Genomic DNA, 17,269 nt, shown 5'->3' on the forward strand with positions numbered 1-17,269 from the left:
ATAGCAATATCCATACTTTTATTTATGTACATATTCATATTGATAAACGTTCATTTTAATTTTAATATAAAAAATGATCATTTCATTGTAATAGATATATTATTCATACATGATAAATCACATTAATATGCTCATAACCAACAAGCATGCTTGGTGGAGCTCGAACTGTGGCCTCATATATTTTCATTTTTGTATTAATTATATCTGTTAATTTTTCATAATTCAAACAACAAATACATGTTCATTTCAAAAGTCAAATATGTACATTTGTAAAGCTACATATATTCATTTTCATGATTCAAACAACAATCCAATTATATGCAATAGAATTTGTTTTGACAGGATTATTGTGTGGTGGATTGAAAATTAAGATGTTTTATTTATTTTTTTTATTTAATTTCGTTATATAGTACGATTCTTTATAACGATTTATGTTAGCTGAAAACTAAGGCTTTGTTGTTGTTGTTGTTGTTGTTGTATATTTGTTTTTATTAATCTATTTTTTTGAAATGTACTAAATCCATTTTTTTTCCAAAATCATTTGTCACTACCCTTTCTTTTTTTCAACATATAGTAAGTACAAAAATATAAATTCTATGCATTTTCATCTATAATACCCCATAATTAAATGTTCCATTTTAAAATAATTTAATGTTCATTAACTAATTGTTATATGCTCATTTATAAAAAAAATTATTCTCCTTGGTAAAACCACAAACTTCATCAATGGTGATTTGAGCTTCTTTATTATTTTCTCTGCTTCTTAATCCTTTGCATTTTCCCCCTCTAACCCACTCAACTAATTAAGCCGCAATAACCAATGTTGTGTCATTGCCCCCACTGCCACCACGACCACTGTTGTCTCACTGCCGCCGCTACCACAACAACCACCATCATCTCGCCACCACCGCTACCACAACAACATTGCAATTTGTTTGTAATTGCTTTGATTAGGCTTGCAATTTGTTTATTGAGCTGATTGCTTGTGAGTTAGGATCATCAATTGCTTTTTTGTTTTTTGAAACAAAGGATCATCAATTGCTTTATTATAATCGATACCATGGAAATCTCTTCACACTCTTTATTTTATACAATAATTTTTACATAACTCAAATCATTGAATCAACTTGCAATAGTATATGATGAATAATAAATTAAATTCTAGCTGCTCAAGAAAAAATGTTAGTTTTCAAATTAAACAAGATATGGGTGAAAGATATCATTGATTTATCGTGAAGCAAGAAATAGGGGTGCAGTAGTGCAATACGTGTCGTTTTGATTGGTGTGAGGGGTGTAGGGAGTTTTGCCTACACATAGGTGTAGGTAAAAATTTGTATAACCTTTGCACTATTTATATATGAAATTACATCGGGCTTATTTGGCATCGTTTTTTTGGAGTTAACATAAAATTTGGGTACTGAACTTTGGGCTTTGTTGCAAATTGGGTTCTCGATCAAGTTTCAACAGTGGCAAATTGGGTTCTATGACCTGCCTAAATCTACTTTTTCGGCAAGTAACCTACACTACCAGGTTACCTTATGTAAGCGCCGCACGAAGTGCGCCTACGTGGAGCATACGTGAATATGCTTGTGTAGACACCTAAACATGTCTCCCCAAAACCAAACCCGATGATGAACAACCTTTCACCGCAATTATTGGTCGGGTCGAGTATTTAACCTCGGGAGTGCTTAAAACCCATATTCAGTCAAATATATTCAATCTACAAATCAGTCCAAAGAATTTATTCAAACTCAGTCCAACTCACATTTCAGCCCAAACCATTTTTAATTCATTTCGTTTTATTTATTAATTAAGCCTGATTAGTAAATAATAAAACCCTAAGCCTAAAATAAGTCCGGAATAGCTAAAACGGTGCCTAATTATCACGTGCTTAATGCTTAAGAAAGAGATAAAATGAATTTAGACCGAATTCAGGAAAACTGATTTGCCGCGCCACAGCAAAAATGTCGTGTCACGACAAGTTTTGCCGCGTCACGGCAAATTGCGTCGCGTCATGGCAAACTGTACCGTGTCACGACAATTTGCGCCGTGACACGGCAATTTTTAGCTTTAATTTTTTCGCGGAGCTTTAATTCTAGGGTTCCGTGCTTCACCCCTCATATTTTCTGTATAAATACGAGGTTGATTTCTGAGTTTCGCGGAACCAAACAATTCTCTCATTCCTTCTTATACACCAAATCATTCTCTCTTATGCTTTAGCCTAAACACTAGCCTTGCCTATTCTTCAATAATAAATCCCCTAAGCACTCCCCGGAGTCCATACAACACCCAAATTAAAGTTCCATACTTAAGCCAAGGCGTGAAAGGTAGAACCGATTGAGGGTTTGGACTAAATCAACTCTACTTTTATTTAATTTAATTTCAATTTTGATTTATTATTCTTTGAAGTTACTAACAATTTATTCATGATGTAGCAATTTAAAGAAGAGCGCGGAACGTGAGTAATTAACTAATTTAATTACTTATTTTATTTTATATTGCTAGTATCATGATTCGGATTATTATGCTTTGATTTGACTAACGTTATTATGGTTAAATTGCTTCCAATGTTAATGTTATTTTATTATTGTAATGATCACCACATTGCATGTTTAAAGGGAATATGTAATTGAATATAACTCCTAATAAGATAATTTGGACGACCGGTTTAGGTTCCTTTTTAATCTTGTTGTTTAACAATATTTTAGAATTATATGGTGCATTAACATTCAACCAATTTAGCCTAATATTAGTTTGTAGCAAATTGAATCTTTGTTTGTGTGCCTTTGAGATTGTAGGATTAATTTTCACAATAAGAATCGAGTAGAGGCCAATACGGGCGAATGTGACTCCATGACTCACTTCGTACCATCATCCCCGATCCTCTTTTCGTGGTTCCGAACCATATGGAGTTAGTAATCTCATGGATTATGAATGGGGTGTAACCTTCACGGGTCATTCGTTGTTGCCTATCGTTGTCCCTTTTTGTGGTTGCCTTTTAATGATCTGTGAACGGTTTACAAGTTCCTTAAATACTTGTTGGCGACTCCCTAATTTGTTTGTCCCTAATTGTTTTCCCTAATCGTATATGTCAATTCCCACTTCCTATGAGTGTCAAGCATATTCACAACATGCTTTACGTAGGCGCGCTTCAAATGACGCCTACAGCTTGACAATCATAGGAAGTTGGATTTAACAAATAATGATAGGGACAAAAAAAGTAGGGAGTCGCCAACAAGTTTTTAAGGAACTTGTATACCATTCATGGATTATTAAGGCAACCACGAAAAGGGACAAAACCGAAGGCAACAACGATTTGATCCATGAAGGTTATAACCCATTCATAATCCATGAGATTACTAACTCCATAGTGGTCCCGAACCATAACTGGATATTCGGGGATGATGGGTACGGATTGAATCATGAACCCAATTCCGTCCGTATTGGCCTCTACTCGATTCTTAGAGCGACATGCATTAATTGCAACCCAAGAGACATACAAACAAGATTCAATTCGCTCCAAACTAATTAATCTAAGTTGGTTGAATATTTAATGCACACATAAATCTAATAATTGTGATCAGATCACTTGAATTAAGCAACAAGATTAATGGGAACCTAAACCGGTTGTCCAAACTATCTTATTAGTCGTGATTTTCAATTACATATTCCATATTAAACATGAAATATTGGTGATCAAAACAAATAGAATAATTTAAATAAGCATGCATAGAAATATTGGAAGCAACTTGATAATAATTAGGGAAACGAATTAAAAGCCCTAAACATGATACTAAATAATTATTAATAAAATCCTAGGCATGATAAAAGATTAATATAACGCCTAAATATGATACTAATTATAAAAAATAACGATCCTAAAATGATACTAGCAAGAATAAATATCGTAGAATTAATTAAATGAAATGAATACCTAAATCTATTTATTCCGATTGCGAAACCTTGCAACTATATCATGAATAAATGGTTAGTAAACTTCAATAAAAATATATAAATCGAAATAAACTAAATTAAATCAAAGAAAAAAAATTAAATTAAGTTTAGATTGAAACCCTTAGGGTTTATAATCAATCTTTCACGCCGTGGACCGTCGTAGAGCTTCGGGTGAAGTATTGATGTCGAGGAGCATTTGAAGGAGGAATTGTGAAAGATTATGTATGAGACATTGAGAGAATATGCGAGCAAAAAATGATGTTCGTAACCCACAATAGGCCACAGTATTTATAATAAAATAAACGGAAAAAAGATAAAAAAAATCATACAGTCTAAATCAGACATTCTATCACGCCAGCTCAACAATCATCGTGTGGCGACAAGAACATCATTGCGCGACATAATCTGGCGCCACGTGACAAAATCATCGCCACGCGCCAAATTTCAGTATTCGAGTTTTATTAAAATTAGTCTTTTGCATGTCTTGGTTATAAAAAATTATCTATTTTAATACGGTTTTTGAACGCGTTTAAACCTTTAGAAGTTTGTTTCAAACTCAAATTACCTCGTGACTTAGATAATTTTTAGAAATTAATTTGGAACATAAAAAAAAAGATTAAAACAAATGAATTGGGCTCAAGATTAAAATAAATGTGGGATAGAAAAGTTAAATTAAATGAATTTAAAAATAAAATTAAGTACCCCTTTATTCCGATACTAAACCCGAACCAAATGGCAATGAAAGCTTACCTCATCATCGGGCAACCCAAAGAAGAAGGAGAAGAGTTTAGTCCACAAAAAAAGGTTAAAGAGATTCTATACTAAAACTAATTGGCTATAATAGAAGTAACTCCTATACCTTATAAAGTGGAACTATCTCTCCTCTTTCTCCAATGTGACATACTCACAAGTGGGTTTACATTGGTTTTTTAACACTCCCCCTCACTTGTAAGTAGGGGTGAGCATAACAGGGTACCCTGTTATAATTTTTGAAACCGGAATTGGAACATGTTGCAATAGGTTCCTCACAATAAGAATCGAAATCAGAACCTGTTGAACAGGTTCATGGATAATAGGACCAGAACCAGAACCTTCAGGTTCCGATTCCTACTTAGGGTACCCTGTCTTTTAATTTATTTCGTAATTTTTTGCAAAATTATATAATTTTTTTTTGAAAGGTTGATGTAGAGACTTTTTCAAACTCAACCTTGAGCCCCACTATGATCATGCTTTTAAGCATGGTGGCATCCAAAGGGAAGGAAGCTAGAGATAAAAGAGTCGCCAACAAGTTTTAGGAACATGTAAACCATTCACGGGTGTGAAGGTTACATCCCATTCACGATCACAGAGATCGCTGACTCCATAGTGGTCCGGAACCATGACTGTATATTTAGGGATGATGGTACGAATCCAACCTAAAAGACATTGAACCCGCCCTAAATCGGCCTCTACTCAATTCTTATGATATTCATGTGCGCTTTCCGATCAACATACATACATCAAGTTAATCCTTTTAATCTACGTTGGTTGATTATTAATGCACAATTAAATCTACTATTGGTGATCACTTGAATTAAAATCATATTTAGCCTAAAATCATATTATTAATTACCTTATTAGGCATGATTTCAAGTACAGATTCCCTTTAAACCTGCAAGAAGGGGCGTGATCAAGCAATAACAATAAATCATCAAGCAATGTATAATAAATTGACACAACAATCATCATTATAATAATATCATCAAATTATCATTAATAGCAAGATTATAAGCATGATACTAAACTGACTAATAACAAGTCTTAGCATGTCACTAACAAAGAAGATCAAAGCTTTAGCCCTAACATGATACTATAAAGCAACATGATATTAGAAATAATAAAAACATTCTAACAATAATATCCTTAACATGATCTCTATATCAAAGGAATATATATTAGGGAGATCAAATTACTCACTTTAATGTCTCGTACCTCTTTCTATCAAAACAATACACACGTTAAAGCAATTTCGAGATTGGCTAGGGGTATTCAAAGATCGTGAAGGAGGTATGGTGTATGATTGGGAAAAGTATATTTCAAGGATGTATTAGGACGTGTTTAGGTTAAAGTAAGAAAAGAATCATCAAAGAGAAAGTATTAGAGAAGGAATTAGATGATGATTGTTGGTGATCAAGCTTGTTAATAATTGAAAACGGGGTAAAACGACCTCTATTAATAAGGAAAGAAGAGGGTCAAATGATTAGAAAATAGTCAAAAATCAAATCAAAGTAAAACAGGTTCCATCGCGGCATGACAACCTTGCCACGGCGCGACAAGCTTGTTGCAGCGCGATGATCCTGCAATTTTGCGGTTTTTGTTTTTATCATAACTTTTGATCTAGAAATCGGAATAAGATAAATAATATATCGTTAAAATATCTAGAAGCTTACTTTCCAATCCAATTAGAATCAGGTTGATAGAATAAAAGATATGATTGAAATAGTGGAACAGTGTCAATTTTAGATAGAGTTTGATATTTCATTCATATCTTTTTCGTTATAGCTCAGAATTAGGACTATGATATATCATTGGAAAAATAATTTCAAAGGCTATCCAACCATTTAATATCTGGATAAAAATTATGAGGCAAGAAAATCATATCTGAGCATCTTTAAATTCAAATAGAACAAGGATTTTCAAAAAGAGGAGTTGTACTGTATTATTCAATTTCAAACTCTTTGATCTTTATCTTTCGAAAAAGATAGATTAAAACCTTCTAGAGATTTATAGAAGTTCCTAATGAATCATAATTGGTTTAGGTTTGGGATTAAGGTATGTGGACTCTCCACATGAACATTGGGTCGTAGGTAAGGTGGACCTAGGTCCGATTTGGGATTGGTTTAGTATTTTGGTCATAACTCCTTCGTTTTAAGTCAGATTTGGGCTTATAATATATCGTTAGAAAAATCTTTTCAAACCCCATCCAAATAAACAATAATTGGATCAGTATTATGGACCAAATTAAACTGGTTTGGACATTTTTATAAAAAGGACACGAAATGAATGATTTTGGAAGACACAAAATGAATGATTTTGGGTTTAAAGACACAAAATGAATGATTTTAGTCTAAAACATTTTTGGAAAGGTTAGAAATGGTCAAGGCTAAAGAGAAATCACGAGACTCTTCAACTCTTCACCTAACTCGATAATCAAAGACGTGAAAGATACTCATCACTGAGTTTGGTTTTTGGGGAGACACAATCAGGTGTCTACAGTTATAAATTTACAGCTTTTACAACTTGCAAATACAACAAATTAAACAAAAAATACTTGTTTAGCAAATTTAATACATATATTTATAACTATTGTTTTTATTTTTATTGATTAAAAATTTGGCTTGAATTGATGTATGATTTGCGCTTAAGTGATACTTTTACTAGATTATAAGGTATCTTACAGGTTCTGGTTCCAACAAATTGAGAACCTAAACTAAAACCTGATGCAACATGTTCTCTATTTTACTACCCGAAATCGAATCGTCTTGTACCGGTTCCGGTTCAAGAACTTGCGGTTCCTAATAGGTCCCGGTTCTGATTTAGTGTACCTTGATTTTTTGCTCATCCCTACATGTGAGTGACCTTAGCTAACTAAAAAGGCCAGATCAATAATCCTCTTAGGGGATGGACATCCTGTCGAGGTAAATCATTATCTAGTAGCGATTAAATACCCAATTTAGAAAAGACCCGCAACCCGATTTCTGATACCATGTTAAATTTTGAGATAATATGAAATGGGACTGGGCAACCCAAACAAGGAGGAGAAGAGTTTTGTCCAAAAACAAGGCTAAGGAGATTCCATACTAAAACCAATAGGTTATAGTAGGAGTAACTCTTATACCTTATAAAGTGGAATTATCTCTCCTCAATCTCTAATGTGAGACATTCACAAGTGGGTTTACAATGAATTTCAACGGGAAGAGATGCTTTTGATTGACAATTTTTAATTTTCCTTATTATTCAAATTCCTCTACAAGTCGCCCTGGGAGTTTAGGGGGAGACCAATTAGTGGAAGAAAAAAAGTTTTATAGAGAGATTTTCTTATAACTTCTCTTCCTTTTGTATCAACTTTGATACCATTTTTCAAACCAAATATGAGAACATGAGTAGAGTAATTTCTTCTTCTTCAATTCCCTCCACCAAATCCACTCTACAAAAAAAAGCCTAAAATTAATTTATTTTAGTCATTCAATTTATTAATCCCTCCATTTTAAGCAAAACGTCGCAATGTATGAAGTGGACAAACATATATTAAGAAATAATATATAGAGGGATCAAATAAAAGATTAATTTAAATAACATAAAGTATAGTTTACCAATGCAAATTTAAATGTTATTTTCAAAGAGTAATAATGAAAAATTAGTTCAACGGCACGTTTTCACATATATTTACCTACTTGAGCTTGTCAGATCTTATTAAAACTAATATGAACTTACTATAACTAATTTAAACTTATTACACTTTAGTAGAGTTTATTTTAGTTGTAAATTGAACTTTGTTAACCCTTATTAATCTTTTCAAATTAATATGACATTCTTTTCCCTAAATTTATTATATCTAAATTTATGTAAAATTAATTTTTCTAATTAGGTGGATATAAGATGAACCGTTATTAGGGGCCTAAGTGAAGTTAGTGGAACTATGGAGAGAGAATTGAAATATGTAATTTGGGTAAATATATAGGTGAGAATTAATTTTTTTTTTCCTTTTTTTTAATAGTGGGTCATTTTCCAAATAAGGTGTGTCCAAATGAGGTGATTAACTTTAAACAAGAAAATTATAAGTTGGTATATAGTTTGGCCGTGTTTGGTGAAAAGCTAAAAGTTGTAGTTGATTGTATTGGTTTATTTTGACTAGATGATTGTATTAATTGTTTCGACTAACTGATTGTATTTAAAAGTGTTTAATAAATACTCCCTTCGTCCCTTAGTTATAAGCCTATATTTCATTTCGAGCAGCATATTTCTATTTAAAGAATGTACTTTTTGACAATATTCTCTCTTTCAACGAGTTGTCATCATTTTTTTTTTGTACTTTTGACATCATTTACCAACGCTTTTTTTCTCTCCACCTCTTCAATAATTACCAACTACCTTTTCTTTCTCTCTATCTCTCTTTAACATATTTATTTGTACTTCCCAATTATGGGTTTTAAGGAATCTCTAAGTTCCTTAATTCCCGTGAAAAATGGAAAATAGACTTGTAAATAAGGGACAGAGGGAGTAGTTGATTGCTTAAAGTTATTTGAGTATGCGAAATGATTAATAACAAGCTAATTGTGGGGTAGGTATTTGAGATAGGGCTTTAGATTAAATGGAGGTATAAGTGTAATTTGACCATAAAATATTAAGTAAGCTAATAAAATAGCTCCTAAAAGATGATTTTTGAAAAAAGTTTATCTAGTGGTATAAGCTCTTTGAATGATCAGCTCGACAATTCTCCATCAAATACTCTAAATGAGCTTATTTAGTACTCAATAATAATCTAATATTAATCAAATAAGCTAATTTGCCCAATAAGCTATCTTCCAAACACATCATTTATAATATAAGATAGTAAATATAAAGAGATAATAATAATAATAATAATAATAATAATAATAATAATAATAATAATGGATTTTCTTGTAGGGACGGAGTAATATAAAAATCAGACAATGTACTAGAGACGAAAAAAATAAAGTATCTCATCACTATTATTGTACCCACAAGAATTGTATGAAGAACAAATAGATATTGAAATGAGGACCTTGATATGATTCCAAAATTAAAAAGGAAGGGTATAGAACTATAGATATAGGTTAAGGACTACTTTTGGAGCTATACAATAGATATTTTGCCTCTTCACTCACCACACGCCCATGCGGTGCCTCCAGTTATGTAACAACGTCCAGTTCTTGTAAGCCAAATTCATATAATTTGGTAGTGTACCACACTTGCATTTGTTCTAATGATAAGAAATCTAAGGTTCTATCTCACAATTTTTAGCATTTACTAACAAGTCATAATACTAATTAACAAGATTAATGAGATTTATGGCATCGGCTAAAATATTTGGGATTAAAATATATCTTCAAGCTCAAATAATTCTTACCCCCATTTTGAAGACTTCCACAATTTAAAAATAACATTACATGGCACAAATTAGGGTAGATAATGTACGACACACTTCAATACTTAATGGGCTATTAAACACGTGTTTATTATTGAATAAGTAAACACAACAAGACATAACATTGCAGGATAGGACAAACTACACAATATAAATAAGCACAACAAGACATGCCACTGCAGGATAGGACAAACCATATAGTAAGGCTTAGCTTAGGTATGCAAGTATGATCAGATAGTGTCATGTGGGCTTAATTAGGCCATGTCTAGGCCGTCCTTTTAAAAATTTCAACTTAACACATAACGAGTGAGTTCATTCACAGTCATCTCTAAGATACACCCATGATCACCTCTACTTTGTTATTAATTCAAAAGTTGGTCATCTTAACCTAACCCTACTAGAAAGTTAATTGGGCATCGTTTTTACACACAAACATATTTTTGATATTGTCTTAGGGCAAAAACAAGCAAGTAGGCATGTCTGAGTTTAGCGAATCTGCGAGTGAATTCAGATAATATTAAATTTAGTCACTTAAAACTTAAATTAATTCATAAATACAAGCTTTTTACAAGCAAGACGACACACCAAGGGTTACCCGTTTTTATTGTTAATTGATATTTTTCTTAGTTTTTCAAAAAAAAATCCCAAATAGAAAATAACAAAAATAGAGGATGTATTTCTCATTATCTTGAGCTTAACCTTATTAATCGACACATGATGGGCTAGAGATATTACACAACGTTGCAGCCACTCTATAGGCTCCATGGCCTCCATCCAACCTCAAGATAAAAGAAAGAAAACAATACAAAAATAAATAATTAGAGTAAATAAAAATCAACCATTCACATAATCACATTTGTCTAATGCTCAGGCCCTCAGCCTCAACTATCTAACACGTGGCACTAACCCAATTTCTGTGGCACGCAATTGGCTTGCCGACTTGCCTATTGCAACTTATTTCTACGTGACTACGTGCAACTACAAATCCTCTATTATTTATAGCCAACACCTTCGATCGTCAACTTTACCAACCAATTATTTACCTCTCTTGTAAAATTATTTGAATTAAAATCTTAGTTTATACATAGAAAATATAGTGAAGCTAAATTATAACAATGGCTTCGTCTATGTTTGTGTTGAATAACAGCTTTTCTAAGGTCTCAAGTGTGGGTTTACCTCCTCAAGTTTCTAGTCTGTGCCCTAACAAAGTTTCACGAGTTTGCTTCCCTTCCGTCTCTCGATTTAACACGGTAATTCATGTTTATTTACCAATACTTATAAGAAGTATTGTATATGTATTATATTACTTAATTACAAATTGGATAGACAAACAATTTTACCATGAAACTATTAGAAAGTCTTGGACACTCATATGTTACTGGACTAAAAGTCAATTTTGTATACTTCGTTTTTTAATAAACCATTTTTTGACTTTTAAAATTTATTACTAAAAATATGTGTAGATAAGTGTTACAGTATTACTTGAAATAAAGTATGTATATCAACAAGGACAACAACCCATCACAATAATAGGTTACTTGTATTTCTAGTTTTTGATTTTGAATGATTTATTATTATTTTTTTTTTCAGTGTGGTTCTTGCTTTCAATTTTGTTGATTTTGAATGTTAGGCTAAATTGGGACTAGAATACTAGATAAAAGTCGAGCTAAGTTCTTATTGTGCTAATGACATTCATTTTTTATTTTTGAGCTTAAAATATGCACACTATCTTTCTAGAGACATGTAAACTAACACTACATTTTGTGCTTTTAGAACCAATTTCCTAGAGCATGTGCTGGGGGAGACGAAGAGATCAAGAAGTACACAGAAATAAAGCAACAAGCCAAAGAAACCATCGACAACGTGATAGAGGGCACCAAGCAAAATGCCGAAGAAGCCAAGGATTGGGCAAGTAAAGGAGTGGCCGACGTTAAGGAAAAGACCGAGGGTGCGGCAGAATGGGCATCCGACAAGGCGAAAGAAGGGGCCGATAGCATCGGAGACACCTTGAAAGAAGCTAAAGCAAAGAACGACGAATCGGCGGAATGGATAGCCGATAAGGCCAAGGAAGGGTTTGAGCAAGTCGGAGACAACCTCAAAGATGCGGAAGCAAAGACCAAGGAAGCTTTGCAAGATGCATTAGACAAAAATTAAACTATACTACGTTACATGTAATACTTCTAGCTAGGGAAGATCTTAATTGTTCTAAAGCAACAATAAGAAGACTCTTTTGACAAGAAGGAATTCGATTTCAATGTAGGATGTTAATCCAAAAATTTTCACTACTCAATTATGTATGATAGAATATTGTCAAAGATTTGGACTCTTTAAACACTTTTGCACCACACTACTTAGTAAGGCAGGGTACTGGGAATAAAAAAATCTTGTTTATGAATATATTATTATTACTACGTTAGTTTAGTTTAAAAAGATTGCTCCATTGTATTTTGTATTCAGGGACAACTTAACCATGAATTTCCATCAATCCATAAGAAATATTCCATAAAATAATATGAGGGGCATTGTTAAATAAGTTTAATTCGTTTCAGCACATATTTTTATTAGCAATTAACTTTTTAAAGTTCATATGCATATAAAAATGGATAAATATATGATTTAAGACACGTCTTAGAAATTAGAAAAGGTGATGTGAAGCTAAGCAATCTTTAAGGGTTAGATGAAGTGATCATCTATCTAAAGGTATATCTTCCCAAACACATTGGTAACCCAAATTTAAGAGACTTTTTTTTTTGACAAAAATTTAAGAGACTATACAAGTGTACGACTAGGATTATCTCTATTATATAAGTGAAGGGGGCAGGTTGTGATGTCCACCTAAAATGGCAACGTACAACACTCCTTTTCCTTTAAAATTGGAAAAGATAATTAAAATAAAGGAAACAAAAAAAAGGAAATATTAATCAATCGGCAAATTAAAAGGAAATATTAATCAATTAGCAAATAAAAAAAGGAAAGATTAATCAATCAACAAATAAAAATGAAAAATTAATCAATCAACAAATAAAAAGGAAAATTAATCAATCAACAAATAAAAAAGGAAAGATTAATCAATCAACAATAAAAAGGAAAGATTAATCAATCAACAATAAAAAGAAAGATTAATCAATCAACAAATAAAAAGGAAAGATTAATCAATTAGCAAATAAAAAAGGAAAGATTAATCAATCAACAAATAAAAAGGAAAGATTAATAAATTAACAAATAAAAAAGGAAGATTAATCATCAGCAAATAAAAAGGAAAGATTAATCGATTAGCAAATAAAAAAGAAAAGATTAATCAATCAACAAATAAAAAGGAAAGATTAATCAATCAGCAAAGAGAAAGAAAAGATTAATCAATCAGCAAATACAAGAAAAATTAATCAATCAACAAAGAATTAAATTAGATAAAAATCAATTACTTGAATTTAGTGAAAATAAATAAATAAATTACATTATCTGTTTTATGTCTATACAATCAATCAATTAATACTCTCTTCATTCCAAAATAATTGACTCGTTTGACTTTTTTCGCTTTTCATATACTAGCTTTGACTATAGTTTTTTTTAGTAACATTTAAAAAACAAATTTTATCGTGAAATATGTTGAATTGTTAAATAAGTATTAATATAAGTTTCATAATATCAATATTTTTAAAAATATTTACTAATATTTAATCATATATATTCTAGATCAAACTCAAACTAGCGCATTGGCATATGTGCTAAGTTTGACTGTGTCAATTATTTAGGAATCGAGGGAGTACAATCAATTACTTAATTTATACAATCAAAGTCATTTCTCATAAATAATCAACTTAAGTTATGACTAAATATTAGTAAATTTGATATTGTTTTATACGTCGTATTAGTACTCCGTATTAATTTTCATATGTCGACGATGAAATATTATTAATCAAACACATATGAGTCATACTATCTACATTGTTAGTCAGGTACCAAGCCCAACTGTCTACCTTTATATTTTCATATTCGCGAATTAATATACAAGTAGTATTTATTTTCATGTACTCCCTTCGTATTTTAATACTTGCTCCATTTCTTCGAACTCTATGGAGTATAAGTGGAAGGAGAGAGAGTATGAAAAAAAAATTAAAATATTATACGAGGGGACTATTAGTGAGAAGAAAAATAGTAAAACATAGTTAAAAGTTTCCATAATATAAAATAAGACAAGTAAAAATACAGCCGTAAAAGAAAAATGGAGGTTGTAATAAAATACGGAGGGAGAGTACAACACAATTGTATTTTCTTGTTGGGCCAAACCATCCTTATCTTCTAACCTACATTGTTGGGCCTAGAGATTCAACAGGCTCCAACCTCAAGAAAAAGAAATTAAAACCATGCAAAAATAAAATAAACCATTTCGTTCATATGTGTTGACTGCTTAAGCTCCCTAACCTCAACAATCCAACACGTGCCAAATTCCAGCTTTACGTGGCATACGAATAACTTGCCACCTTTTCTTTCCTCTTACAACCTCAAACCCTTTATAGTTAACATAACATCATCTTCAATTTCTTCAACCAATTATTTACAATTAGTGTTACACCGATCGAAAAAAATAAGTTGAAATCTTATCTTATTTTTTTGTTGGAAGAAAAATCAAATATTAATTAGCTTTAGTTTTTGTAATGGCGTCTATGTTTATAGTGAAGAACACCTTTTTGAAGGTTACGAAAGTTGGTTTACCTACACAAGTTGCTAATCTTTACCCTCGTAAAGTTTCACGGGTTTGCTTCACTTCTGCCTCTAGATTTAACGAGGTATGTAATTCATGCATTTTTATTTAATATGCACTTGTTGTATAATGTTTTTTGTGTATGAATTTCTTATGCGTGCGGTGGTAACGCCTTACCACCGCTAATTATCATGGGTGATGTGGTGTTATCACGAGATTTTTTGTTGTAGTTTCAAATACTTACCTCTATTTTTTTAAGTTGACAAGTATTCTTTTTTAAAAAGTTTATTTTTAGTTGACACGTTTCTTTTTAAGCAAGTTTTATACCTTGTTTTTTTAGTGTACCTCGCTTGCTTTATCATTCTCTCTCATCTACTTAATATGTGTTTAAATTGAACGCGTCAACTAAATAGAAACGGAGAAAGTATGTAATTATCATATTAAGGTTGATGTGAATTAGTCATATTTAATGATGTTAGCTAATTTAGTTGGTAAGGTTTTGACGTCCGGAGTTACTTACAAGCTATTTGTCAAAACTTAAGAAGTTAAGATCGATCGAGCTTAGCATGTACTACTCCCTAATATTCATAGCTAGAAAGGTTAGGATGGGAAATGAATTTAGAAAGGTTAGGATGGGAAATGAATTTAGCACTTCTCAAAAACGCGGAGATTTTTTTCGAGACACTACTTTGACCATTTATTTATCTAAATATGTTATTAAAATTTCAGAAAAATTGACATTATGAAGTATATATTATATCAAATCCAATAATGTTTTATACAATAAAATTTAGTTTCTTTAAAAAAAAATTAGAAAATCAATCAAGTCAAAATTTTTATGTGAATATAATAGTGAAAAAAGTCAAAATATATCCCTCCTTAAAATAAGAAGGGTACATAAAATCTCATGAATAATTATTCTTGTGTGATACGTGTAGATTATTTTTAAGCTGAAATGTTCATTACTATTTTTGATGGTATATGACAACTTAATTAATTTGTTATAATTTGTGCTTTAGAAGCAATATGCTCGAGATAATGAAGACGAAAAATCTGCTGACAGAATCAGGCAAGCGCGACAAGTTTACGAGAGCGACGAAGAAGCCAAGGAGGTAGAGAGGAAATACTCCGAAATGAAGCAAAAAGCAAATGACACTGCCAACGATGTGAAAGAGAAGGCCAAGGAGAGTAGCCGACAAGCCGGCGAAGCATGGCAGGAAGCCAAGGACAGAGCAAAACAGGGCGCGGAGGCAGCAAAACAAAAGGCCGAAGAAGGCAAGAATCGTGCAAGCGACACAATGTACAATGCAAAAGAAAGGACCAAGGATACGGCAGACTGGACTGCCGACAAGGCAAAGGAAGGAGCCAATAGAGTCGGAGACACTATGCAACATGCAAAACACAAGACCAAGGAGGCAATGCAAGATGCAAAAGAAATGACCGAGGATACGGCGGGTTGGACAGCCGATAAGGCGAAGGAAGGGGCCGGGAAGGTGGGAGAGGCGGTCCATAATGTGAATGAGAAGGTTAAGGAGACGGCGAAGGGGGCGTGGGAGACAGCGAAGGATGCTACACAAAAGGTTAAGGAGACGGTGGTAGGGAAAGATGAGGAGAGCAAAAGGGTGGATGAATATTTGGATGATCATTTGCCTAAGCGTCCCGAGGATGTTTGGCGTGACGAAAAAATACGTGGTGATCGTCCTTAAATTAATTGTATGTGTTGATGGCTTGTGTTGATCTAAAATGCTTTTGTGCTTTGTGTTGCACTTGTCTAGATAGGGAAAAAAATGGCCCATGCTATGTGACATTGGTCCAAGTATAACTTTGGATATGATCAATAATTTGGGACCTTTGATCAATGTATTTTGTACCTTAGCTTGTATTAAAATATGTCCCATTACAATTTTCTTTATTGCTTTAATACTATACAATATAATTATGTTTTAAATTGATGAATAATATAGATTGATATTGGATAAATGATCGGAAAAGATAATTTATAATTGTACAATGGCTACAATAATTTTGGCTTAAAATGGCTGAATAAGGGAGGGTGAGCCTTGTGTTTAGAAGTTTTCTCCTTCCTTGATCTCATTGCAGGGTGCCTGAGCTAAACTAATAAACAATTAATGCAATATGATCGATAGATTATATTTTGATTTTTAGGCTTTAATTTTATCCCTAAGGTAGAAAGGCCAAAGGGCTTTAACTATTAGGGGTGTATTGGACTGAATATGGCAAGGAAAATAAAATGTAATTTCATATCTTATATAGAGTGTGTTGACATTTGTCAAACAGTTTAGCAGTTGACTTTTTTATGCTTGACCTAATGACCTATGAGTCTATGACTCTATGGTCCGTAATGGCTTAATCCTTATGGATGTGTTACGTTGACATAAGGGCAAATTGAATTTCATTGACTTCTAACTTGTGAAACCGTTGAACCAACCCCTTAAAAAATATAA

The 17,269-nt window shown here is 32.3% G+C and overlaps 2 protein-coding genes across 3 annotated transcripts; both read left to right on the top strand.

Moving 5' to 3' along the window:
- The first annotated feature begins 11,118 nt into the window (after nt 1-11,118).
- Nucleotides 11,119-12,452, top strand: LOC110706733 (late embryogenesis abundant protein D-29-like). The gene is made up of 2 exons (XM_021884688.1): nt 11,119-11,352; nt 11,876-12,452. The coding sequence occupies exons 1-2, from the start codon at nt 11,218-11,220 to the stop codon at nt 12,254-12,256; spliced, it is 516 nt and encodes a 171-aa protein (XP_021740380.1). The 5' UTR covers nt 11,119-11,217; the 3' UTR covers nt 12,257-12,452.
- Nucleotides 12,453-14,256: 1,804 nt separating this feature from the next.
- Nucleotides 14,257-16,716, top strand: LOC110706734 (desiccation-related protein PCC3-06-like). Of its 2 annotated transcripts, none has more exons than XM_021884690.1 (2): nt 14,257-14,889; nt 15,827-16,716. In XM_021884690.1, exons 1-2 carry the CDS (start codon nt 14,758-14,760, stop codon nt 16,508-16,510), a joined length of 816 nt encoding a protein of 271 aa, XP_021740382.1. In that variant the 5' UTR covers nt 14,257-14,757; the 3' UTR covers nt 16,511-16,716. The 2 variants fall into 2 exon arrangements, with proteins under 2 accessions (XP_021740382.1, XP_021740381.1); XM_021884689.1 differs by having other exon boundaries at nt 14,406-14,889; nt 15,824-16,716.
- Nucleotides 16,717-17,269: the final 553 nt, after the last annotated feature.

The sequence above is a fragment of the Chenopodium quinoa genome, unplaced genomic scaffold (assembly GCF_001683475.1).
Source record: "Chenopodium quinoa cultivar QQ74 unplaced genomic scaffold, ASM168347v1, whole genome shotgun sequence".
NCBI classification, from domain to species: domain Eukaryota; kingdom Viridiplantae; phylum Streptophyta; class Magnoliopsida; order Caryophyllales; family Amaranthaceae; genus Chenopodium; species Chenopodium quinoa.

Bases quoted from the DNA above. Each gene is read 5' to 3' on its own strand.
- LOC110706733 (XM_021884688.1), top strand. From the start codon at position 11,218: ATGGCTTCGTCTATGTTTGTGTTGAATAACAGCTTTTCTAAGGTCTCA. The intron at 11,353-11,875 runs GTAATTCATGTT...TTGTGCTTTTAG, and splicing joins CCGTCTCTCGATTTAACACG to AACCAATTTCCTAGAGCATG.
- LOC110706734 (XM_021884689.1), top strand. From the start codon at position 14,758: ATGGCGTCTATGTTTATAGTGAAGAACACCTTTTTGAAGGTTACGAAA. The intron at 14,890-15,823 runs GTATGTAATTCA...TTTGTGCTTTAG, and splicing joins CTGCCTCTAGATTTAACGAG to AAGCAATATGCTCGAGATAA.